This window comes from Saccopteryx leptura, chromosome 5 (assembly GCF_036850995.1).
Source record: "Saccopteryx leptura isolate mSacLep1 chromosome 5, mSacLep1_pri_phased_curated, whole genome shotgun sequence".
NCBI classification, from domain to species: Eukaryota; Metazoa; Chordata; class Mammalia; order Chiroptera; family Emballonuridae; genus Saccopteryx; species Saccopteryx leptura.
Genome location: NC_089507.1, coordinates 119,496,521 through 119,524,492, shown reverse-complemented (window position 1 = coordinate 119,524,492; position 27,972 = coordinate 119,496,521). Strand labels below are relative to the sequence as shown.

General features: G+C 39.0%; 1 protein-coding gene across 3 annotated transcripts in view; it reads left to right on the top strand.

The window, feature by feature from the left end:
* The window catches only part of ARHGAP12 (Rho GTPase activating protein 12), a 153,688-nt gene that overhangs the window by 11,675 nt on the left and 114,041 nt on the right, over positions 1–27,972 (top strand). For all 3 annotated transcript variants that reach the window (XM_066386879.1, XM_066386878.1, XM_066386880.1), the window contains exons 2-3: positions 12,512–12,550; positions 14,251–15,002. In XM_066386879.1, the coding sequence (XP_066242976.1) occupies positions 14,328–15,002 (675 nt within the window). In that variant the 5' untranslated portion in view covers positions 12,512–12,550; positions 14,251–14,327. The remainder of the gene's footprint in view (positions 1–12,511; positions 12,551–14,250; positions 15,003–27,972) is intronic.

The window sequence follows — 27,972 nt, the reverse complement described above, 5'->3', positions numbered from 1 at the left end:
AGAAGGGTGAGACAGTGAGAGAGAAGGGTGAGACAGTGAGGGAGAGAAGCAGATGATAGCTTCTCATGTGTGCCCTGACTGGTATGTCCACTGAACCAACTGATCAGGGCTTCCAGTGACTTTAATGTGGCAATATATACCTGTAATATTTCATTGTAGGTATATACTACTATTTTTTTAAAGCCATTCATCCACCTGTGGACATTAAATTTGCTGTTGTGAATTATGTGGCTATGAACATAGCTGTTCATATATCTGTTCAAGTCCCTGCTTTCAATAATTCTGGATGTTTATCTAGAAGTGGAATTGGTGGGTTATATGGTAATTTTATTTTTAATGTTTTGAAAAAATTGTATGCTGTTTCCACCAGTGGCTGCACTGTTTTACATTCCCAGCAGCAATGCACAAGAATTCCAGTTTTTCGACCTTCTCACCAACACTTGTTATTTTTTTTCCCCTCTTACAATAGCCATCTTAATGTGAGTAAAGTGGTTTCTTATTGTGGTTTCCATTTGTATTTCCCTAATTCTTACTGATGTTGAGCATCTTTTCATGTGTTTATTGTCCATTTGTGTATCTTCTTTGGAAAAAGGTGTATTCACATCTTTTGCCTAGAGTGCTATTTCTTTTCTCAATGTTAATTTGAAGTAGATTGGCATGATATAAGCGCTACGAAGAATACATACTTTTTTCTGTTTGTAAGTACCGTATTTTTCGCTCCATAAGATGCACCTAGGATTTTAAGGAGGAAAATAAGAAAAAAAATATTCTGAACCAAATGGTGTGTTGAAATATTTAATAAAATATACCACAATATTTCAATGTAAACTCAACACCAGTATTAGCAACCATTACTACTGTTATTAACAAATAAGAAAAGACTTTAATGTTCAGATACTCTCTAGTTATCTAGAAACCCCAGGATCTCATCATCGTTAGTGTCAGAATTTAAGAAGCTCAGTTGCTCACAATCACTGGTATCACTTTCTTCGTTATTTTCATATATGATACCATCTTCAGTGCCATCTAAGGCATTGCTAATGAGCTGGTGTTCATTCTACATATAGTTACTGGCGCAGCACCCCGCAGCAGCTAAAAAAATGAACATTTGCTCCATAAGATGCACAGGCGTTTCCCCTCCACTTTTTTGGGGGGAAAAGTACGTTTTATGGAGCAAAAAATATGGTAAATTACTGATATCTGACTAGTACTTGGCAAGGGTCAGACCTTAATAATCACCACATTTGTAGATGTATTTGCCTTTTTTTTGTGGGATATATATCTTTTTAAACCATGAGATTTTGTAAACATTTGAAAGTGTTTGAGTGTAAGTAGTCATTTGTAAAGCCAGTAGCCACGGCCACCATCACAGCTGCCTGGCCAATGCAGGTTTGCATTTGATTCGGACAGTTGGTAATGAAACAGTGGAGCCAAGAACTGGTGGGCCGTCCTCTTTAATCCTAGCTTGCACCCGGCGGGCAAGAAATACACATACTGGGCTCCAAAACCCACTCATTCAGTGCTCACAAAGCTACTGACTTACCCGAGTTTCCTAGAATCAAAGGTTCCTAGCTCACCAGACTTATTCACCTCTGTTCCCCATCTTCTTCTCTCTGCACAAACTGCACAAACTGGCTTCTCCCTCAGCACTCCAGCATTTTGGCTGCTTCTCCTGGCCTCCTCCATGTGGCCTTTCTCTGCTCTCCTACAGCATGGGCTCCTCCTAGAACGTAAACACTCTTCTCCCCAAACAACGGAATCTCTCTTTCTTTTAAAACCTTTTGGCGCAAAAGCCCTCCCCCAACACACATTAATACAATCATGCCCATCCCAAAGCAGTCACCTGGGCAACGGGCTTCCATGTGGGCAGAGCCATCTTTAACAAAGTGAGCATAATATATTTTATCTGCCCAACGTCATTTCAAAGATTTTTTCTTTGAGAGTGTAATGTGGTGTGCAGTTTCAGAGGAATATCTGAATGGGTTTGTGGGAATGGTATGCCTGGGTAACCAGTAGAGTTGGGCAGTTGTGATGTGAATGATGTTTTTCGTCTAGAGTAACTTGTTAGAGGTTTAGAAATTCTATTAAACTTTATAAAGACCAAGGTTATTTTCTTATTACTATATAGCACCTTTAATAACTGGGCATTGGGTGCTTACCCAAAGGAAAATCATACTACTACAAGGGGGTGGAGGGGCAGGTGAGATGCTGCAGAGGCAACATCAAAATTATATAAAGCATAAAAGAAAAAAAGTTCTGTTTTTTAAAACAGATTGTTTTAAAAAGTTCTTATTAAGAAATTGAAATATAACACTTGCATGTTGAGGACATAGAAGGAAGACTCAATTAATTGGAATCAATTTACTAGGAAGTAAAGAAAGCTGAAAAGTTTAGAAGCAGAATGATCATTATAAAAGAGTATTTTTAAAGGTTGTGAAGCTATTATCCATATGGGTAGTAGTTTTTGATGAAATAGAATATGAAGGAAAAGGAAATTAACTTTTTTGTTGAAGAAAATAATTCTTTTAGTTATTATTATTTTTTTTTAGAGAGAAAGACAGCCAGGAAGGGAGAGAGATGAGAAGCATCAGCTCATAGTTTTGGCACCTTAGCTCATTCATTGCTTTCTCATATGTGCCTTCACCAGGGTGGGGTCTACAGCAGAGCCAGTGACCCCTTGCTTAAGCCAGTGACTTTGGTCTCAAGCCGGATGAACTCGCACTCAAGCTGGCAACTTCGGGGTTTCGAACTTGGGTCCGATGCTCTATCCATCACACCTCTGCCTGGTCAGACATCAGATCTTTTTTCTATGTAAACATTTTGGTTCATCTTGTTATTTTAAGAGTTCTTTGTATATTTTTGGTACAAGTCCTTCATCAGATGTCTTTTACAAAAATTTATCCTTCTGTGGTTTGTGTTTTCATTTTTTCACAGGGCAAAAGTTTTAAATTTTAATACATTTCTACTTAATATTTTCTTTCATGGATTTCCATGTGGTAGGTGTATTTAAAAATTCATTGCCAATTCTAAGGTCATATTTTTTTTTCCCCTGAAATTGAAATATTTCTCCATTCTCATAACAATCCAAGAAAAAGTCATGTTCACCCATTTCTGACTAAGAAAGACTTCATGGCACAAGTCTTCCTAAAATACCTCATGCAGATATAAATTTTATTGAAATATACCTGCTTCCTCAAACACTTTCATTGATTCTTCATTTTTGTTTCTGATTTAAATATTGGTTTTGAGTTTCTTTTACCAGTTTTCACTTGACTCTGTTCTCTGCTGATTTCCATTTAACCAATTATTTCCTGTATCCTATCCTTTCTGCAGTTTCTACTTTCTTTATTTCTTTATGGCCAGAATAGTTTATAATATTAATCACCATATTTTTCTTTACTTTTTTAGGCCTAAAGAAATGCCTTTTATATGTGTGTGTGTATTTTTTTTCTCCGAAAACAGGGATAATAAATTAAGAAAAAAATTATTTTTTTGTATTTTTCGTGAGAAGTAGAAAGGCAGAGTGACACTGACTCCTTCATGCGTCTGACCAGGACCCACCCAGCAAGCCCACTAAGGGGCGATGCTTCATTGCAACCAGAGCCCTTTTAGTACCTGAGGTGAGGCCATGGTGCCATCCTCAGTGCCTGGGCCAACTTGCTCCAGTGGAGCCTTAGCTGCGGTAGGGAGAGAGAGATAGAAGGGATGGGGGAAGGGTGGAGAAGCAGATGGTCACTTCTCATGTGTGCCCTGACCAGGAATCGAACCTGGGACATCCACATGCCTGGCCACCACTCTCCCACTGAGCCAACCGGCCAGGGCCAAGAAAAACTTTTTAAGTGCCTTGTAGTGGCCTATGCTGTCTTGGTAACTGTACAGTTTACAGAATTATTTCCTGCAGAATTTCTTTTACTGTAATTGTTCTTAACGTTTTTGTTGTGCTCATTAAGTTTAATTGATTTCTTTACCAGAGACTTGTTTAAGGAGTGTTAATTTGAAACAAATACTTTTAAAACTGCTTGGACAACTTTGTATAGAGAGTCAGTACTTAAATTGTGGTATTTTTAAGTTGGTTAAAATTTACACGTGAGGGTGTTGTAACATTTTGTTGTTCGTAATATTAGAATTACTAAATAAGCAATTGTTATGTGTCTATATCTATTGTTGAAACATTAGAAAGACTGGTAAGAGGTGTGAAAAACATAACTACTTACAAAAATTAGGGGATATTTCAAGACAAATATGAAGTTATAAAGTATCCCCTAATTTTTGTGAGCAGAATATAGGGGTATTTTTGAAATTGCAAAGAAAAGCAGTTGGTTGGTCCTGGGCAGTAGATATGCAAACACATTAAATGTACTGGTGGTTAGGTATTTAATAGTTGTTACTGTGTGTGTATAATGAGTATAGATGCAGGAATGTGGTAATGAGTACAGAATAGATATATATTTTTAAGTGACAGGAGGTGAGATAAACTCCAGCATGCACCCTGATTGGGATCCACCAGGCAAGTCACTTATAGGGTTATATATACTCAGCCCATCCTGGGCTGTCGCTTAGCAACCCAGCTGACCTATTTTTAGTGCCTAGGTGTGGAGACTCCACCTAGCCATTCTCAGTGCCTGGGGCTAACTGGATTGAACCAATAGAACCATAGCTGTGGGAGGAGAAGAGAGAAAGAAGGGGAAGAGGGAAGGGTAGAAAAGCAGGTGGTCATTTCTCTTGTGTTCTCTGACTGGAAATCAAACCCAGAACTCCAGGCTAATGCTGTACCACTGAGCCAACCAGCCAGGGCCCAGAATATATTTCAATTAGAGTGGTGTTCTCAGTGAGTGCTATAGTTGAATGAGTAACCAGAATCCTTGAGAGGCTACCAGGATGAACCGTTCTCAACCTAAAGAGAAAAATCTGTAAATTTGGGGAATAGCCAAAGAAACAGGCTAAAGTTAAAACTATCAACATTTATTTCAATATATATAGCTTATGTTTTGTTGTGTGTGTGTGTGTGTGTGTGTGTGTGTGTGTGTTTTGTATTTTTCTGAAGTTAGAAGCAGGGAGTCAGACCCATGTGCCCGATCGGGATCCACCCAGTATCCCCACCAGGGGGCGATGCTCCGCCCATCTGAGACTTCACTCCCTGCGGCTGGAGCCAGTCTAGCACCTGAGCCGGAAACCATGGAGCCGACCTCAGTGCTGGGGCCAACTTTGCTTCAATGGAGCCTTGGCTGTGGGAGGGGAAGAGAGAGATAGAGAGGAAGGAGAGGGGGAAGGGTGGGGGCGCTTCTCCTGTGTTGGGAATTGAACCCGGGACTTGTACACATCGGCCGGACACTACCGCTGAGCCAAGCGGCAAGGGCCTAGCTTATGTTTTTAAATAAAAATAGGCAACATCAGTTATTTGCACATTTGCAGATAATTTTCACTTAGATCTAAGTTCTTAATTTTTTTTTGGCTCCATAGTGTATAAAAAGGCTTTTATTTTCATTTTTATTTTATCTAACTTTTTCAAACCTTGGATTATAATACATAATTGCTACTGTGTGATTTTCTAGCAGTTTATAATTTTATTAGTCTCTATTAGGGGCTTCCCAGTTTCATTCTTCATCGTCCATCCCAGTATTACTGGGAAATCTATGTCAGCTCCTGTTCTCTTATTCCATTGTGCCCACTCTTGCTTATGTAATGTGCCTTCATATCTAACTACTTTTTTAATGTGTAGATGTCTTTTTTTTTTTTTTTTTTTTTTTTGTATTTTTCTGAAGCTGGAAACGGGAGGTAGTCAGACTCCCGCATGTACCTGACTGGGATCCACCAGCCATGGCCACCAGGGGGTGATGCTTTGCCCATCTGGGGCATTGCTTTGGTTGCAACCAGAGCCACTCTAGCGCCTGAGGCAGAGGCCGGGCCAACTTTGCTCCAGTGGAGCCTTGGCTGTGGGAGGGGAAAAGAGAAATAGAGAGGAAAGAGAGGGGGAGGGGTGGAGAAGCAGATGGGTGCTTCTGTGTGCCCAGGCCGGGAATCAAACTGGGACTCCTGCATGCCAGGCCGACGCTCTACCACTGGGCCAACTAGCCAGGGCTGTGTAGATGTCTTATGACTAGTTATCTGTATTCCTTGTCTTCCCAATTCTCATTGCATTTAAGTAAAACTTTAGATTGGATGTCTCATGTTGAACTTATTAAACAGACTTCTTTATTTTTCTTCCTAACACCTCCTTCATACTTACCTGCTAGTCATTGGGGAACATGTAGTCATCAAGCTTGGCAGTGAAAGAAACAAAACATGGATTGGCCTTTGAACCATTCTTACTCTCTGTATCATAGCTTCTTTCTAAATAGCATGCAATTATAGTTTTTACTTATTATATTTCATGTTTCTCCACTCCTATGGGTACCTGTCTGATCAATTATAGTATGTCTGAGCTACCGTAACCTTCTGCAGATTCCTTTGTTTCACTATCTTAAGCAGTATTTTAGATATCTATTTCTTTTTCTTTTTCTTTTTTTTTTTTTTTAAGTAAGAGGGGAGGAGATAGAGAGACAGACTTGTGCATGCACCATGGCTAGGATCCACCCAGCAACGCCTGTCTGGGGCCAGTGATTGAATCTACTGAGCTGTCCTTGGTGTTTAGGGCTGATGCTTGGACCAACTGAGCCACTGGCTGTGAGAGGGGAAGAGAGAGAAAAAGGAGAGGTAGGTTGAAGAGAAGCAGATGATCGCTTCTCATGTGTGCTCTGGCTGGGACACCACAGGCCGCCGGGCTGACACTATCCACTGAACCAACCAGCCAGGGCCTTCAACAGTATTTTAGAAGTTATTTTATTATTTTCTGGGAAGGAAAAGAATGAAACAGGATTCAAGATTGTGTCAGAGTAGGTGGAACATATACTCGTCTCCTCCCAGGTCTAACCTGGAATTAATTACACCTAAATTATAGAATAATCATTCTGATTAATCAACTGAAGACTAGCTGAAGGGAAATCTTTTAAAGGAGGATTTACAGAAGAAGCTACATTGAGACTGGTAGGAAGAGTGGAGATGTGAAAAGGGCTGGCTCTGTTTCCACCATGGCAACTGAAGTTCCAGAAGGATATCTCAGCTGTGGGGGATTTCCCCAGAATAGTGGGGTCTAAACTCCAACTGGGCTCCTCAGGTAAGAGCACCAAAGCTAGAAAGAGGTGTGCACATAACTGACTATGGAAAACAGTGCAGTTTTTGTTCTCTAGGGAGAGTCTGGATTCTACTAGAGACAAAGACATTCTCTTAAAGGGTCAACACAGAAAATTTTGTTTGCAACCACTCACCCTGGACTCTGGCTAGAAGAAGGGCAGAGTGGACTAGAGTTTTATGAGGAGATTCTGAGTTTTGTGGATCTTAGAAGGGTACTCAAGGAACTGTTGCCATGATTCCTGTGCTGTCATTCTCTCATACGGCAGATGCCAACTTTCTTGAGTATAGCAGTTCTACCTGTGGTATCAGCCAGGGGGAAAGTGACAGTCCTATCCTTTGGATTCCCTCTCACCATACCCTGTGTAGCTTAAACCCTACTCAGGAGTCACCTGCCTTGGGCATGATGTAGAGGTCTGGGCAGACTCAAGGGGTGTCAGTGACTGAGTTGTGTGGCTTTGGAGTGGGGTCGTTCTCCCTACATTCCCGTGAATCTGACTGGCACTTCCTCCTCACAGGCGAACTGCTAGAAATACCCTCTGAGTTTCAGGCAGATGCACCCCAGAGGATCCTCTGGAGGCCCCAACTGCCTGACTATTCATGGCTCTGCCCTGCCAAGCCAAGTTTGGGGCAAAATCTGGGACAGACTGGGTAGTGTGGATCTGGGATAAGGTCCATCCATACCTTCCCTGAAACCTAACTGGTAACTTCCCCTTTTCAGAAGATCAACTAGCCCCATCCTCCTGACTCTTGGCAGCCACCCACCATACAGGATCCAGTGAGCTTCATGAACTGCATAACAAGAGGGAGATCTCAGCAGGCACCAAACCTGGCTGAGGTGAAATCCACTTTGTGTGTGTGGTCCACACCTGTACAGCAGCTTGCATGCTGTGTTTGGGCTAAGCCTCCCAGTCAGCTAGCCTGAGGGCCATTTCATGCATGAATTGGCCATAGCAGTCATGACTCAATTACAACAGGAGGGCTCACATCCCAACAAAAGACATTCCTGGAGTCCCCAGTTCAGGTGATCAAGAAGACTGTACCACTGGACTCCACATGACACCTGCCACATACAGCCACTCCATGAAGACTGGTAATGATAGCATATCTATCTTATATATAGAAACAAACACAAAGGCAGCCATACTGGTGGGACAAACAGGCCCCAAATGAAACAACAGGAGGACATTCTAGAAGAAGAGCTACATAAAATGGAGGCAAGGAATTTAGCAGATATAAAGTTCAAAGCAGTGGTTTTAAGGATGTTCAACAGTATGAAAAGGACATATAGAAACCATAAAAAAAGGACAAGTCAAAGGTAAAGAATACAATATATGAAATGAAGAATACAACTGAAAGGAATAAACAGTAGGTTGAATGAAGCAGAGGACTGAATCAGTGATTTGGAAGACAAAGTAGGAAGAGACATCCAATCAGAGCACCAAAAGGAAAAAATGAAAAAAAAGAATAGTTTAAGCTGCCATTGGGACAAGATGAAGTGTAATAACACCTGCATGATAGGGAAACCAGAAGGAGAAGAGGCCGAGTGATCAAGAATTTATTTGAAGATATAATGTTGGAAAACTTCCTTAACTTGGTGAAAGAAAAAGACACACAAGTCCAGGAAGCGTGGAGAGTGCCAAACAAGATGGACCCAAAGAGGCTCACTCAAAGATACATCACAATGAAAATGGCAAAGGTTAAAGACAAAGAATCTTAAAAACTGCCAGAGAAAGTTACCTACAAGGGAGATCCCATAAGACTGTTAGTATATTTCTCAATAGAAATGTTGCAGGCCAGAAGGAATTGGCATGAACTGTTCAAAGTGATGAAAACAAGGACATAAAACTATGATTACTTTACCCTGCAATACTATTATGTAAAATTGAAGAAGAAATAAAGAGATTCCCAGACAAGAAAAGGCTAAAAGAGTTTGTTACCTCCCAACCACTATTACAAAAAAATATTAAATGGCCTGCTTTAAGAAGAGAAAGAAGAAAAAAAAGAGGAACATAGTTTAAAAGATCAAAATGCAATAAATATGTACCTATTAATAATAGTCACTTTAAATGTAAGTGGCTTAAATGTTCCAATTGAGACACAGAATAGCTGAATGGATAGGAAAACAAGACCCATATATATGCTGTCTACAAGACACCATCTCAGAATGAAAGATACACAGACCAAAAGTGAGGGGTGGAAAAAATATTTCACTCAAATGGGAAGGAAAAAATAAGCTGGGATAGCAGTACTTATATTTTACAAAATAGACTTGAAAGAAAAAAGGCTATCATAAGAGACAAACGGGACACTACATAACGATAAAGGGAACAATTCAAAAAGAGGATATAACCCTTGTAAACATTTATGTACTCAGCATAGAATGAAATTTTGATGGACATAAAAGGACTATATGGTTTTATACTAGGGAATTTTAATACCTTGTTAAAATCTATACCAATGGATAGATTTTCCATATTGGAAATCAACAAGGAAATGATGAATACATCAGTTGGAATTGGTATCTTCAGAGCATTTCAACTCAAAGCAGCAGAACATACATGTTTTTCATGTGCACATGGAACATATTCTAGGATAGACCACATGTTAGGACACAAAACAAGTCTCGGTAAATTTAAGAAGTATGCAATTGTATGAAATATCTTCTCTGACCATAATGGTATGAAACTAGGAATCAATCATACAAAAAACCTGAAAAACACACAAAGTCAGTGGAAGCTAAATAATGTTACTAGCCAGCCTGAGGGTCCTCCAAGCTATGAATAGCTTGACAATGATGATCAAGGAAGAAAAACGATACCTTGAAACAAGTGATACAAAACAAATGAAAACGAGAACACACAACCTATTGGACACAGTGAAAGCAGTCCTCAGGGGAAAATTCATAGTATTACAGGCTTCTCTCTCTCTCTCTCTCTCTCTCTCTCTCTCAAGAAAAAAAGAAATTCTCAGTCTTTACACTTAAGCTTGAAAGAGAACAACAAAGTCCAGAGTGAGTAGAAGTAAGGAAATAATAAAGGTGAGAGCAGAAATATACAAAATAAAGTCTAAAAAAATACAGAAGATTATAAAACAAAGGATCATTGAAACAAAAAACTGGTTCCTTTAAAATATAAACAAGATGGATAAACCTTTAACCAAACTCAAGAAGAAAGTAGAAGATCCAAATAAATCTGACATGGAAGAGGAGAAGTAACTGACACTAAATAAATACAAAGGATTGTAAAAAAAATTATGAACAACTATATGCCAACAAATTGAAAAATCTAGAAGAAATGGATAAATTCCTAGAAACATACAATCTTCCAAAACTGAATCAGAGAAGATCATATAATCTGAATAGACAGGTTACAACTCATGAAATTGAAGCAGTAATCAAAAAACTTCCAATAAATACGACTTCTGGTCTGGATGACATCACAGGTGAATTTTCCAAAACATTCACAGAAGAACTAACACCTAGCCTTCTTAAACTATTCCATATAATTATAGAGAAGGGAAGACTCCCAAATTCATTGTAGGAGGCCAGGATTACTCTTATTCCAAAATCAGATAATGCCACTCAAAGAAAGTTACAGGTCAATATCCTTAATGAGCATAGCTACTATGAAAAGATTCTCAATCATCAGTGAAATAAATAATTAAAAGCACAATGAGATATCACCTCATACTTGCTACACATGGCTATCATCAGTAAATCAAGGATGTGAAGATAAGGGAACCCTTGTGCATTGTTGGTGGGAATATAGGTTGCTGCAGCTATTTTGTAAAACAGTATGGTGTTATTTCAAAAAAGTTAATTTAATTGCCTATGACCCAGCAATTCTACTTCTGGGAATTTATTCAAAGAAACCCAAAACACTAATTTGAAAGAATATATGCATCCCTGTGCTCATTGTGTTGGTGTTTACAATAGCCAAGATTTGGAAGCAGCCTAAGTGCCTATCAGTAGATGAGTGGATAAAAAAGGAAATAATTACTTTTTGTGACAGCATGGATGGACCTGGAGAGCATTATGCTTAGTGAAATAAGCCAAAGAAAGACAAATATCATATGATTTCACTCACATGTAGAATCTAATGAACAAATGATCTAACAAGCCAGAAAAAGACAGACTCATTGATAGCAGGCTGACAGCTGTTAGGGTTGGGGGTTGGGAAAGAACTCATCGACATGGACAATAGTGTGGTGATTGTGGGGCATAAAGTATGGGGGCAGGTGAAAGAGGGTTTGGGGGATAGATAAATGGTAGAAAGAGACTTGGGGTGGTAAACACACAATATGGGGTACAGATCATGTATTATGGAATTGTGCACCTGAAATCTGTCACCCCAATACATTCAATAAAAAAGAAACAAAAAAACAGTCAATGGTAAATATTTCAGTGTGAAGTTTTGAAAATTTGTTGGGAAAAATTTATGTAGGTAAAAGGATTAGATCACATAGTGACTAATGTCCTGGTAAAGTGTGAAAGTAAAGGCTGGAGATTTGGAAGATTAGAATTTCTATTTTCTAAGAGAGGAAAGATCATGCAGATTTGCCAGGGCTCAGGTCGGGCAGAGATAAGTGGATTTTGGATATGGTATGTTGTAGCTATCTTATTAAAAGGTGGATTTGAGAGTTGTGTGTATGTCATCACTTAATTTAGAAGAATCTCCCTCTTTTTTTCATTTTTTTATGGAATTAATTTTTTTTTAAAGAATTCATGTCTGTTGTTTAATAGTATATCTCATATTCTGGATTTGTTTGTAGCCTAATAATTAGTTTACGGTTAAATAAACATGTTTTTTGACAAAAGTACAACGTATGTGACATTGTAATATCTTGCTGCCTAAATTTGACCACTGTTTAAGCTCCTGACTGACAGATTTTTCTATTGTAAAGGTATATTTCCCCCCTTTATAATTAGTAAGTAATCTGTGGGGGATTATATTAGGGCTCCCAATTATTTTAACATTAGTTTTTGTTCTGTTACTTGAAAAACAGTTCTGTCGTTTTAATAATTTTTCAAAAGTTGAGGTATTGGAAGTTTATAAAGCTATTCTGCCAGAATGAAAATAAGTAGAAATGAAGTGGAGACAATGTGGAAATAAAGTAGGAAAGGCAGTAACAAAGCATACTTGTGTTGGGGGGGTGGTGTTGGCAAAGTGGTGAGATATGGTAAATCTGCCCGGGCAAATCTGCATGATCTTTCCTCTCTTCACAGTACTGTGTTCCCTATAACCATGAAGTTTATGCTTCTAAAATGTGAGCAACATTGTATTTGTAACTTTCTTTAAGCAGACCTGGCTGGAATTAATTAACTTCTTTTTTTTTTTAATAGGTTTAAATGTAGTACTGGATATTTATTTCTCCTTTTACGGTAAGTTTTATTTGTATTTTTTTGAAACAACATTAGTATATTAAATTTGTTATTCGGGTAGTTTGGCTAGAAAGTAAATTTTAGTTACTGAAATTGTATCACTAATTTATCACTTGGGCTTATGGGTTTTTCTGTTACAGAATAATTGTCCTCAGGGGAATGATTGTTAGTTGCTGCAGTATAGCTTACAACAATATCATACCCAGTATTTAGGTGCTCAGGAAAATTGTCAGTGTCATGAAACTGTGGATAAACATTTTTTGGTACACTTAATGCTCACAATTGCTTAGATTGGCTTTATGATCCCTGAGCATTGACTGTGTTGAGTGTACTGACTTCCTAGGGCTGCTATACAAAGTGCCACACATGAGTGGCTTAAAACAACAAAAACTCATTCTCTCACGTGCTGGAGGCTAGCTGTCCAAAATACAGGTGTCAGTAGATCTGTGCTTCATTTGAAGGCTGGCTCAGGGAGGATTCTTTCTTGCCTCACATTCAACTAGCTTCTGGTTGTGTCTGCATCCCTGGTGTTTTGGCTTTTAGCTGAATCACTCCAATTTCTGCCTCTGTCTTTTTGTGGGCTTTGTTCCTCTGTGTCTCTTTGTTTTCAAATCTCCCTCTCCTTAAAAGGCAGTAGTTACTGGATTTGGGGACTTGCCCTAATCAAGTATAACTTTATCTTAAATGGATGACATCTGCACAGACCCTTTTTTCAAATAAGACCTTGGCAGGTCCTGGCATTAGGACTTCAGCATAAACTTTTTGGGGGAACATACTTCATCCCACAGTGGTTGGAGCTTGACTTGAGTTATAGGAATATTGAGATGCTTTGATCATTTTGAAGCTTGAATGCTTGCTGTGTTGTATGAGGTACAAAATGTTTTGGAATTGGTATAGAAATTAAAGTGAAAACTAGATTTCTTAATCCAGTTTAGGGCTATTTTTAATAGACTTCAAATGCTGTGTGTGTGTGAGTTTTTAACATTTCCAAATACAAAGCCTGGTTATTTGTTGGCATTTGTGGGATTCAACCTAATAAGAATCATGGTCCTCCAGAGGTAGAAATAATGGGGAAACAAAGTAAACAGAAAGTGTCTTTATCAGTGTCTTTTGCCTAACAATAACAATGCTATTCTTTTTATCTTAGGGAATGAAACTTATGTATAACTTTTTTTTTAAACAAGCTCCTTCATGCTCTTGATTATTAGAGAGAGAGAGAGAGGGAGAGAGAGAGAGTATAGGGGTTATTGAAATTCAGCTTCAACTTCAAAGATGATTTTAGATAAGGCATATAGTGAAACTAGATCTCAGTGCCTGACCCTTGGGAAGTGCCTAATACACATTAGTTATTATTAGGGAGCCTTTCTAAGAAAGTGAAGGAGGTTTGAGATAGTCATGAAAAGAAGCAAAGTTTTTCTCACTGCTTATTTTTGATAGTCTTGTGTTGGGCTGGTTAGTGTATTTACTGTTCCAGTCATGGATTTGGTATTGGTCATAAATGACTGAAAAATGTAGATTACAGCGTTTTGAGAGTTTTTAAATGTAGGACAATAGAAAACAGACACATGTTTACTTTTGAGTTTGAGATTTGAAGATTATTCTTTAAAAATGGCTTGTAATTATGTGATGCTTATGAGTAAATATTAAGAATCCAGATTAATTTTTTTCTTCATTCTGTTCTTCTATTAAAATAAAAATAGCCATATTAATACAACAGACCATAAAGCCATAATGTGGCGTACCATCCTTTTTGAGAGTTGAATATTATTGAATAAAAATGGCTGACAGAAGTGGCAAGACTGTTACAGGACAAGTATATATTGAAGTGGAATATGATTATGAATATGAAGCAAAGGACAGAAAGATTGTGATAAAACAAGGAGAACGATATATCCTTGTGAAAAAGACCAATGATGACTGGTGGCAAGTCAAACCAGATGAGAATTCCAAAGCGTTTTATGTGCCAGCACAGTACGTTAAAGAAGTCACCCGCAAAGCTCTGATGCCACCTGCTAAACAGGCAGTTGGACTGCCGAATAATTCTATGAAAATGATACAGAATTTTCATCTTCAGAGATCAACAGAAAATGTGAACAGATTGCCTGAGCTTTCAAGTTTTGGGAAGCCATCGTCTGTTCAGGGAACAGGTCTTATTCGTGATGCCAATCAAAATTTTGGACCCAATTTTAATCCAAGTCAGACTGTCAACCTAAGCCTAGACCTGACCCACAATAATGGAAAGTTTAGCAGTGACTCACTTTCTCCTAAAGTTTCCAGCCAGAATAGAACACGCTTATTTGGTCACTTTCCCGGTCCAGAGTTCTTGGATGTAGAGAAAACTAGCTTCTCCCAGGAACAGTGTGGAGATTCAGCAGGAGAAGGCTCAGAAAAGCTGCATCAGGATTCTGAGTCTGGTGATGAACTTAGCAGCAGCTCCACGGAACAGATAAGGGTAAGATTAAAAGTAGAACAATGAAGCATTTGTACCTTAATAAAAATATTAATTATAGATTTTAATTAAAAAAATCTTTATAAGTTAAGAATAGTTTGTTTTGCTTTATGTTTTTAGAATAAATGCATCCTATCCTGAATTAAAGAGATAGAGAATATGTGAAATAATTCGGTTTACTTTATGGTTTTTATAATTCTTCTTGTACCTTTACAGGGCTAGAACTACTTCAAGTATGGAAAATTTTTTTGATTTCTATTGATTATGCATGAGGTAGAAAGGACTTACTTAATTTACCTAGTGATGATGTTTCTTTTATTTGAAAAAGTTCGTTTTCTATAGGTACTCATTTTGACTTGTTTCTGATAAGTCTCTAGGCAATAATGGATATATGTCACTGGAATGTTAGCCACTAACTCTTGTTCTTTGAAAGTTGTGTATTAACCTTGAGTATTAACAGAAATACAGAGCTCACAAACCTTTATGTCCATTCATGCACTTTTGTATCTTATGTCTAAGTATCCATGCTTACTTGCATTGCTTGGAAAAAAATTTTATGTATCTGTGGTTTGGTTTAAAAACAATTTTTTTTTAACCTAATTTTATTTTCAGATTAGTTTATGCCATTTTATTATTAAAGTAAAGTGAAGTATTTTTTTAAAGCACCTACATGAAATTGAAACTTAAATGTATTTGGAAAAGTCTAATTTAAAGTGAAACTTGAAAAATAATACATTTTTAACTTAGAGCTCTGTTGGAAGATTTACTCATCAAGTTAAATCAGTGAATAATTTTATAGCTGCTCTTAAGGTGTGATCTGGTTATAATGGAAGTATGTTCTTTTTCTGAGTTTTAATTTTTCTCGTGACATTTTGATAGAAATAGGAAAAAGGGAAGGTTCTCTAGAAAAACTTTCGATGTTTGAGATCAAGGCAGTTACGTAAAGTAGCACTGTTAGCTTATCGGTCCTCTCAGTAAGCTTTCTTTTCTTTTTCTTTTTTTCTTTTTTTTTTTTTTGGTATTTTTCCGAAGTTGGAAACGGGGAGGCAGTCAGTCAGACTCCCACATGCGCCCGACCAGGATCCACCCGGCACGCCCACCAGGGGCGATGCTCTGCCCATCTGGGGCGTCACTCTGTTGTAACCAGAGCCAGTCTAGCCCCTGAGGCAGAGGCCACAGAGCCATCCTCAGCGCCTGGGCCAACTTTGCTCCAATGGAGCCTTGGCTGCAGGAGGGGAAGAGAGACATAGAGGAAGGAGAGGAGGAGGGGTGAAGAAGCAGATGGGCACCTCTCCTGTGTGCCCTGGTCGGGAATCGAACCCAGGACCCCTGCACACCAGGCCGATGCTCCACTACTGAGCCAACCAGCCAGAGCCAGCTTTCTTTTCTTTATGTGATACTTTGACCTAGAATATATAGTGTTTCTTGGAATTGTTTTTTTGAGCTAGGAGGATTTGAGAAAGACATGCTTTTTCTCTTTCATCTTGCCATCACCACTGTTTTACAGTTCAAATTACATTTTTTATGTAGGTACACTGGCCTGCCTACCTATGCTCTCTTCATTATAGTCATCTTAAATTCATGGCATGCAAGTTCATGGCTCTTGACCTCTCCTGGGACCATAAAACCTTTTGGAAATTTTAGTAGATTTCTCTAGCCAGTCCTCTTCCTCATTCTTCATGGCCACCGCTCAAACCTATTCCATTATCTTCAGTCCTCCGATTCACCTTCTTTTTCCTGTTCTCTATTTAGGTAACCTTTCCTTTTGTTTCACAGCAAAAATAAAAGTCATAGGGTAGAAACTGCTTCAGCTTTGGGAAAGTGTTAATAGCACTCATCAACAGTTACTAGCATGAGCTTTTGATTTGAATCTGGAGTTTGTAAAGTTTCACTCTATGGTTTCCATAGTTCTGTCACTTTCCAGCTGTCTGATAATTGGGGCAAATTACTTCTGTGTGTCTCAGTTTTTTCATCTTAAATAGCAGATCATGGGGTTGTTGAGGATTAAGTGGATTACTATATCTAATATGCTTAGCACTATGCCTGGCACATAAGTATGTCATTTAAATTACTCCCAACTTTAGTGGCTTAACACAGTCAACATTGATTACCTCACTGTTTCTATAGGTCAGTAATTCAGAAGCAGCTTAGTTGGGTAGTTTTAAAGACTTAGGGTCTCTCATGAGTTTGCAGTGTTATGAAGGCTTGGCTGGGGTTGCTTTTATGGTGGTTTACTCATGTGGTGCTAGTAGGGCCTCTTTACATATGCTTGAATGTTGTTTCTAGCTTTCCCTCGAAAGGAGCAGTGCATTAGAGAACAAGATAGAAGCTGCATTGTCTTTTTTGCCCGAATCTTGGAAGTTGCACACTGTCGTTTTTTATTAATTGTACAGTTCAGCTCTATTCTTTGTGGGAGGAGACTACATTGGGTGTAAACATCAGGATATGAGAACGTTGGAGCCACCTTATCAATAAGTTATATAGCTGTCATTATTTTTGTCATTGTTATTTCTATTATTATTTCCACCATCAAATTGATAAGTAACCTGTATCAGCAATCATCTTTACCCCCAGTATAATGCAAGTGTTATCTCTCTTATCAGAGGGCAGTCTCTTTATATTTGCTTTTCTCTTTCTTCCACAAACGTTTTGCTAAAGATTACACTGGGGAACAATTTTTTTTTTATTTTCTGTTGCATGAGGTATTAGAACTGTTTCTATATATTTCTGCATTCCTGATTCCAAATCTGAAATCCGTTTTTTAGTGCATGCTCCAGTTTTTGTTTTTGTTTTTTGTGTTTTTTTTTTTTTTTCATTTTTCTGAAGCTGGAAACAGGGAGAGACAGTCAGACAGACTCCCGCATGCGCCCGACCAGGATCCACCCGGCACGCCCACCATGGGGCGACGCTCTGCCCACCAGGGGGCGATGCTCTGCCCATCCTGGGCGTCGCCATGTTGCGACCAGAGCCACTCTAGCGCCTGGGGCAGAGGCCACAGAGCCATCCCCAGCGCCCGGGCCATCTTTGCTCCAATGGAGCCTTGGCTGCGGGAGGGGAAAAGAGAGACAGAGAGGAAAGCGCGGCGGAGGGGTGGAGAAGCAAATGGGCGCTTCTCCTGTGTGCCCTGGCCGGGAATCGAACCCGGGTCCTCCACACGCTAGGCCGACGCTCTACCGCTGAGCCAACCGGCCAGGGCCAGTTTTGTTTTTTTTAAGACTTTATTTATTCCATTTTTAGAGAGGAGAGAGAGAGAGAGAGAGAGAGAGGAGGAGGAAGCATCAACTCCCATATGTGCCTTGATCAGGCAAGCCCAGGGTTTTGAACTGGCAACCTTAGCATTCCAGGGTGATGCTTTATCCCATTGCGCCACCAAAGGTCAGGCATGCTCTAGTTTTTATGCAATTTTAATTTCTTTTTGTTACAGTTAATGGCATGCATTGGTTTTTAAATTGGAGTTAGAGGGCAATGACTCTTGGATTGAACATAACCACAAGGCAATTAATGTTTTACAAACATCACTTTTACATAATTGTAGTTGTTTTTAAATGTAAAAAATTATCTGATAAAAATACGCTCTTATTTTGTTTTAAGATTGAATCCTGGCTTCTTCGAGTAGGTGTAAATGTTAGAATAGTCCTGACACCTTCTGTTACATATATGGCTGTTACACACTTCAACGTCAAAGGCGCAGTATTTCATCATTTGTGACACGTGCATATATTGCCTATTTTCAAGTTCCCCTTGGCGATCAAGACAAGAATTGGGCTCCTCATATTGTGTGTCATAATTGTGAGGAAATGCTTCATGACTGGACAAAAGGAAAACACAGAGGAATGCCTTTTGGTATTCCCATGGTTTGGTGTGAACCTAAGGACCATAGCAGTGACTGTTATTTCTGTCTGATCCATACAAAGGGCGTCGGCAAGAAAAATGGCATATGATCGCATATCCTAATATTCCTTCAGCAATACGACCTATCCCACACTCTGAGACACTCCAGGTTCCAGTTTTCAATGGTTTTATTTCTTCTAAGGATGAAGAAAGTGAACATGGTGATCAAGTGTATTTTGATAAGATGCATGAGGAAATAGTTGTAGAATCTGAGGGGTCTTCTTCTGATGCCAAGCAGTCATTAACCCCTCAGCAGTTTAGCCAACCCGAATTGAATGACTTAGTAAAGAGATTTGGGCCTATCAAAGAAAGCAGCTGAGTTATTAGCCTCCAGGCTTCAAGAAAAGAATGTACTTCACTGGTCAGCTAAAGTATCCCATTTCAGGAAGCATGAACAAATTTTTGTGGACTTTTTTTTCGAAGACATACCCTTTGTTTACTGTCATGATATCAGTAGTCTTCTCAGCCAGCTAGGTGTTACCACTTAGAGTCCAACAGAATGGCGGCTATTTTTGACAGCTCTAAATGGAGTCTGAAATGTGTTTTCCTACACAATGATAATGTTTATGCTGTGGTTCCAATTGGTTATTCAACTCATCTGCGAGAAGATTATAATGATAGAAAAATTGTGCTCAACTTCTGAAGTATGAGGAGCATAACTGGATCATTTGTGTGGATCTTAAAATGGTAAATTTCCTGCTAGGCCAACAGAGAAGTTTCACGAAGTATCCTTGCTTTCTGCATTTGTGAGACAGCCCAGCTCGGGAGAAACACTGGACACAGAAGGAGTTGCCGAAATGTGAAGCTCTGGAAGTAGGGATGCAAAATATTGTGAATGAACCTGTAGTTAATGGAGACAGGATCATTTTTCCCCCACTTCACATCAAACTTGGCTTAATGAAGCAGTTTGTTCAGGCTTTGAATAGAGAGTAAGTGCTTTCAACATATTGTTTCTGCTTTTCCTGCCTTGTCTTTCGAGAAGATAAAAGCAGGTGTATTCGATGGACCTCAGATTTGAACCCTCATATGTGACGAAGAATTTGCCAGGAAGATGAATAAGGAGGAGAAAGCAGCATGGCAGTCTTTTGTGGCAGTTACAAAGAACTTTCTTGGTAACAAAAAAGCAGAAAACTGTGAACTTCTGGACCAAAGGATGCTGTTGACTTTCCGCGACATTGGATGTAACATGAGCGTTAAGATTCACTTCCTGAACAGTCACCTTGATAAGTTTCCCTAAAATCTTGGAGCTGTTAATGATGAGCAGACTATTGCTGGAGCATCAAACAAGATTGTCCTCAACAAGTACACAAACGCAAGAGTGACAAACGCAAATTTTTGCCTGAATAGAATTTAAATAAGTTTTGCACAAATTTTATGATTAAAGTAAGTATTTTAATATGCTCTATTTTGAAATTGTAGACAAAGTCTGATGCAGTCATATCTTTTAGTGTATTAGTGTATTTACTGCATTATATAAATTATTATATTTTCACAAAGATGATGCCCAAGAAGACATTCTACTTCATTATGTTAAACTAAATTGAAAATTTTACAATAAGATGAAAACCTAAAATCTTGAATTGCAAAAAAACTGTAGCTTACAGAGAAAAACTAATGTCAGATTTGAGATCAGCACACTCGAATTAGGTAAGAACAAGTGTTTTTGTGGATGCAACAAAAATTTTGTTCCCCAGTGTTATATAGCCTTGTGCTCATATACCTTTAGATTCGTTACTTACCAAGTTTTTTTTCCACTAACATTTAAATTTGCTCATGTTTTTACCATTTTTGCAAGCTCTTCAATGGTACCTTCCCGTCTGAGTATCACTTATCCTTTCTCTTTGGAGGATAAGAAGAGTTGTATAAATTATAGATTTGCTTCTCTGCATTTGCTCATTTCCCACTCATTCCTTAACCTATTCTAGTATGTCTTCTGACTCCACCACACCACTTAAATGGCTTGCAAAACTATTATGTCACAATCAGGATATTTACTTTGGTACAGTAGAGATACTGAGCATTTCCATTTCCACAAGGGTCCTTTATGGTTTCCTTTTATAGCCACACCCACTTCACTCTTATCCCTACTCCTCTTTACCTTGGTCACAGCTAATATACTCTCCATTAAATTTTTTTGTTATTTTGGCCCTGGCCAGGTCACTCAGTGGATAGAACATTGTCCCAGCATGCCAAAGTCGCTGGTTTGATCCCTGGTCAGGGCACATACAAGTACAAGTAGCAACCGGTGAGTGCACAACTAAGTGGAACAAAGAGTTGATGCTCTGTTCCCCTCCCCTACTTTCCCCCCTTTCTCTCCTCTTTCCTCTCTCCCTCTTCCCTTGTCTCTCTTGCAAATCAATGGAAAAAAAATTTAAATTCTGTTATTTCAGGAATGTTATCTTAATGCATTTGTATGTTATATACTCTTTTAGGATTGGCTTTTTCATTCAGCATAATTCTCTGGAGATTGATTCAGGTTGTTGTATCAGTGTTTGTTCTTTTTGTTGCTGACTAACTAGCATTCTGTGCTATGACTTTACCATACTTTGTTTTGCTTTTCACCCATTGAAGAATATTTTGGTTTCCAGTTTTGGGCTATTGCAAACAAAGCTGCTATATATAAACATTTTGGCACAGGTTTTTGTGTGAACATAAATTTTTATTTCTCTGTCATAAATGCCCATGATGCCATTGCTGATGGTAGTTTCATGTTTAATTTTTCAAGAAATAACCAAACTGTTTTCCATAGTGGCTCTATCATTTTATATTCCTATCAGCAATGCGATCCAGTTTCTCTGCATGCTCACCAGCATTTGTTGTTGTCATTTTTTTATTTGAGCTATTCTGATAAGTGTATAATATCTCATGATTTTAATTAACATTTCCCTAATGGCTCATGGTGTCAAACATCTTTTCATGTACTTATTTGCCATCAGTGGATCGTTTTTATTGAAATATCTCTTCACGTCTTTTGCTCAGATCTTTTTTTTTTTTTTTGACAGAGAGAGAGAGTCAGAGGTAGGGACAGATAGGGACAGACAGACAGGAAGGGAGAGAGATGAGAAGCATCAATTCTTCGTTGTGGCTCCTTAGTCTCTTTAGTTGTTCATTGATTGCTTTCTCATATGTTTCTTGACTGAGGGACTCCAGTAGAGTGTGTGACCCCCTTGCTCAAGCCCCAGTAACCTTGGGCTCAAGCCAGCTACCTTGGGCTTCAAGCCAGCCACCATGGAGTCACATCTATGATCTCACACTCAAGGTAGCGACCCCTTGCTCAAGTAGGCGAGCCCTCGCTCAAGGTGGTGAGCCAACACTCAAGCCGGCGACCTTGGGGTTTTGAACTTGTGTCCTCCGCATCCCAGTCCGACGCTCTATCTACTGTGCCACCACCTGGTCAGGCCTTTTGCTCATTTTCTAATTTGACTGTTTTTGTACAGTTGAGTTTGAAGAATTCTCCAAATAATCTACTAGTTATTCCTCAGACACATGGTTTGCAGATATTTTATCATTATGTGTAGCTTGTCTTTTCATCCTCTTAATCAGGTCCTTTTGCAGAGCAAAGGTTAGTTTATATTTCCTTTTATGGGTCATGCTTTTCTGTCAATGTAAGAACTCATTGCATAGGTGTATTAGTCAGTGTTCTCAGGGAAACAGAACTGAGAGAGAGAGAGAAAGGTTCAGAGAGAGAGAATAGAGAGAAAGTATTATTTTAAGGAATTGGTTTATGTGATTATGAAGGCTGGAATCTGCGGGGGGGGATGGTATGCTGGAGACCAGGGAAGGGCTATTGTTGAAGTTTAAATCTGAAGATCTGCTGAAAGAATTTATTTTTGCATGGGGGAAGTCAGTCTTTTGTTATATTTAGGTTTTCAACTGATTGGATGAGGTCTACCATATTATGGGGGTAGGGGGGTGGCAATCTGATTTACTCAAAGTCCTATGATTTAAAAGTTAATTATAAATCCAAAAACACCCTTACAGAAACATCCAGAATAATGTTCCAAATATCTGGCCCAGCTGAGTTGATCACAATAGACCTAGAATCTGAAGATTTTCCCCAATTTTTCCCCCTGTAGTTTCACATTTTACACTTGGATCTGATCCATTTTGAATTTAATGTTTGTATAAGGTGTGAGATTAAATCAAGGTTTATTTATTAAATGTTTTGGCTTGTGGATATCTAATCATTACAGTACCATTTGTTTAAAAGGCTATCTTTGCTACAATAAATTGCTTGTATACTTTGTCAGAAATCAGTTGCCATATGTGTGTGGGTCTGTCTCTCTTTCATTCATATACAAGGTTGGGCATAAGTAAGTTTATAGTTGTTCGTTTAGAAAATAATATAATAATTAATAAATAATACAAGAGTAAATTCTATTTCATGTACTCAACAACTGTAGGCCTACTTTGTTCCTTCCCTGTATGTCTGTCCCTTTTCTAATATCACACAGCCTTGATTGTAGCTAATATCATAAGTCTTGATATTGAGTGGAGTGATTTCTCCCACTTTATTATTTTTTTTCAAAGTTGTTTTAGCTATTGTAGTAGGCTGAATAATATCCACCAAAGATAATGGGTCCTAATCCATGGAATGTGTAAACGTTAGCTCTTTTGGGAAGAAGGTCTTTGTAGATATGATTAAGTTAAGGGTTTTGAGATGAGAACATTGTTTTGGACCCTACATGCAATCACAGATGTCATTCACAAGGCAGAGGGGGCACCAATATACAGAGAAAAGGAGGCTGTGTAAAGGAGAAGCCAAGAAAATTTTTAAAGATTTTGGCCTTGAAAATAAGAGTGACGCGGCCACAAGCCAAGGAGTGCCAGTTGCTACCAGAAGCTGAAAGAAGGCAAAGAAATAATTCTTCTCCTAGAACCTCTGGAGGGAGTGCAGCCCTGTCAACATCTTGATTTTAGCCCAGTGATCCTGATTTGGATTTTGGCTCTCTAAAACTGTGAGGGAATAAGTTTTCATTTTTTTAAGCCACTGTTTGTAGTAAGTTGTTAACACATCCACAGGAAACTAATCACATTTATTCTAGTTCCTTTGCTCTTCCTCATACATTTTAGAATAATTTGATTTATATCTACCAAACATTTTGCCTGGGATTTTGTTAGGGATTGCATTAACCTGTATGTCATTTTGGAGAAAATGAACATTTTTACTATATTAATTCTTCCAATTCATGTATATTGTGTGTCATTCAGTTTATTTAAATCTCTTTATATTTCTTTCATCAGCGCTTGTAATTTTCAGCATAAATCTTGTGTGGTTTTCTTAGATTTATATCTGAGTATTTAAATTCTTTTGAAACAGTTTTAAGTGATAATCTGTTTTTTTTTTGTTTGTTTGTTTGTTTTTGTATTTTTCTGAAGCTGGAAACGGGGAGAGACAGTCAGACAGACTCCCGCATGCGCCCGACCGGGATCCATCCGGCACGCCCACCAGGGGCGATGCTCTGCCCACCAGGGGGCGATGCTCTGCCCCTCCGGGGTGTTGCTCTGCCGTGACCAGAGCCACTCTAGCGCCTGGGGCAGAGGCCAAGGAGCCATCCCCAGCGCCCGGGCCATCTTTGCTCCAATGGAGCCTTGGCTGCGGGAGGGGAAGAGAGAGACAGAGAGGAAGGAAGGGGTGGGGGTGGAGAAGCAAATGGGCGCTTCTCCTATGTGCCCTGGCCGGGAATCGAACCCGGGTCCCCCGTACGGCAGGCCAACGCTCTACCGCTGAGCCAACCGGCCAGGATAATCTGTTTTTAATTTTGGTATTCACGGCCCTGGCGGTTGATTCATTGGTAGAACATCTGACTGGTGTGTGGATGTCATGGGTTTGATCCCGGTCAGGGTACACAAAGAAATGACCATCTGCTTCTCCACCCCTTCTCTTCCCTTTCGCCCCTTCCCCTTTTCTCCCTCCCCTGCTCCCCCCGACCCCCACAGCTATGGCTGAGTTGATTTGACCAAGATGCCCCAGGAGCTGAGGATGGCTCAGTGGAGCCTTTGCTGCAGGTGCTAAAAATAGCTCGTTTGCTGAGCAACAGATCAACGCCCCAGATCATTGCCCTGTAAGGGGCAGAGCATCACCCTATAGGGGGCTTGCTGGGTGGATCCCCATCAGGGCACATGTAGGAGTCTGTGTCTCTGCTTCCCCTGCTTTCACTTACCACATTTCCCCATGAACAAGATGCACCTTTTCCCGAAAAAAATGGGGTCTAAATACTGGTTGCATCTCACACAGTGGTTGTAGATAGTTTTTACTTGCATTTCCCACTTTTTCGTGCTTGTTTTTGTGCTAATTGTTGAAGACAGTGATTCGTCATCAGATACAGATGAGGACAAGCCTAATGGATGGGAATTTTGACGTGATGAGGATATGTATGAATTTTATGATGAGTAAAACTTGAGTTTGATAATTTTATATAATACATTTTTTCCCTAAATCTTGGACCTCAAAGTTAAGGTGCTTATTATACATGGGAATGTCTTATACATGGGGAAATACGATAATTAAAAAAATTTTTTTTTGTATTCACACATTCATGGCTAATAAGGAAATACAATTAATTTCTTTTTATTTTGATTTTTAATGAAATTTTTTAAAGAACAATTTTAGACTTACGGAAATATTGTGAAGAAAGTACAGAGTTCCTCCATGCCGCACACCCAGTTTTCCCTATTATCAACATCTTATATTAGTATCATTTATGTTACACAATTAATGAACCAATGTTGATATATTATTAACTAAATCAATACCTTATTCAGATTTTCTTACTTTCTACCTCTTGTCGTTTTTCTTTTTCAAGAATCTCTTCCAGGATATAACATTACATTTAGTAGTCATGTCTGCTTAGTCTCCTCCTGGCTTTGCTTCTCATGCTTTCCTTGTATTTTAATGACTTTGACGGTTTGGAGGCAGATGGGTCAGGTTTTGTAGAATGAATGAGCTTGTGTTGGAGTTTTCCTGATGTTTTTCTTATGATTGGACTGTGGTTATAGTTTTTTGGGAGATAGAGCACAGACACAAAGTGTTTTTAATCACATCATATCAAAAGTATAAATTACTGACAGGATTAATCACTTTTAATGTTGACCTTGATCACCTGATAAGGTATTTTTTTTTGTCAAAATTTTTCTCTGTAAGGTCACTCTTTTATTTCTCCCTTTCCACACCATATAATCTGTGGAAAGAGGTCATTATATGCAAACCATGCTTAAGTGAGTGTTTAAATTAAAAAATAAAATAAAAATAAAGAAGAAGTGAGTGTTATACCTCATCTCACTGAAGGTATAATTTCTACATAAATTATTTGGAATTATTTTGTATGGGAGATTTTTTAAAAATTGATTTTGAGAGAGAGAGAGATAGAAAGAGAGAGAAGCCTCAACTCCTAGTTGCTTTACTTCAGTTGTTTATTGATTTATTCTAGTATATATATGCCTTGATGCAGTGGCTCCCTCAAGCTGAGCCAGTGACCCCTTGTTCAAGCCAGCGACCTCTCATAAGCCTGTGCTCAGGCCAGTGACCTTGTGCTCAGGCCAGCAATCTTGGAGTATCGAACCTGGGACCTCAGTGTTCCAGATGCTTTATCCACTACACCACCACTGGTCAGGCTGTATGGGAGCCTTTTATCTTATAGTTTATTTATTCAATTATTTATGTCTGTATAGACTCATGGGCTTGTTTTTTGTTTGTTTTTTTTACCTTGGATTACAGTCCAATATTACTATATTTTGCTGCTCAATTATGTGAGCTTTGGCTTTTGGGAATTCACGTTATCTGTTTTAGCATTGCCCTATTTTCTGGGTCTACATACACATCTTGTATATTTTTCTACCCCTGTCTAGAATCAGCTATTTCTCCAAGGAGTCTTTGTTCGCTTACCTGGAGAATGGTATTTAGAAACTAGGATCTGTGCTAGTGTGTTCATTGCTACCGTGATGTGATAGTTTCTAGGCCCTCTCAGATGATAGAGCAGGGAATACACATTGGTATGCTAACCTGTGTATATACACATAACCTATAAATATTCTCACTTGCACCTATCTGCATCTATGTTAAACTAAAAATGAGTTCATATTGATGTCTTCAACTGTAATCTATAACCACATGGATCATTGCTTATCTATAAACTTTCACTCCAACATTGAAAAACTTAGCTCCCACTGTGCACCATCATTGCATAGTTGTTTAATTTAAGTATACATGTATGGAGTATTAGAAATATTAACTTGTACCCATGTGGAGTACAACTTTATCAGCTAGAATATAGTACTTCATGTGCTGTTTTTTTGTCTTAATAGACTCTACTCATTTTCAGATTTTCTTTGATCAGCATCTTTTATCCTCACCTGGTTTAATGAGCTTGTTTCATACATTTGTAATAAAGTAACTTTTTCCCCCGGTCATATTCTGTTTTGATGTTTCCCTGGGATTTTTCTACCTCACCTTGTATTTCTGCATTAAAAAATTGCATACATCAAGGTTTGCTCTTTGTGATTAAAGTTCAGTGGATTTTGACAAGTGCACAGTGTGTGTAGGCACAATTACAGTATCTTACAGAATAGTTTTACTGCCCTAATGCCCTGTGCTTCATCTGTTCACTGCCTCCCCTTGTCCCCTCCAGCCCTCGGAAACCATTCATTCTTTTACTCTGTGTAGTTCTATCTTTCCCAGAATGTTTTTTTCTTCTTTTCCAAATGAGAAGAGGGGAGATAGATTCTCACTTGCACCCCGACTGGGATCCACCCAGCAACCCCCACCTGGGGCCGATACTCTGCCAATCTGGGGCCATGCTCCCAGGGGAGCTGTTCTAGCACCTGAGGCAGAGGCTCCATGGAGCCATCCTGAGCATCTCCCCCTCCTGCCTCGCCCAGTGCACTCCTACCAGTCAAGCCGGTGGAAGGGGAGGAGTGAAGAAGCAGATGGTTGCTTCTCCTGTGTGCCCTGACTGATAATTGAACCCAGAACATCCACACGCTGGGCCAACACTCTACCAATGAGCCAGCTAGTCGGGGCCAAAAGAACCACATTTAGATACAATTGTGAAGCTTTTAAACTGTTTAGTAGCCTTAAACTTTT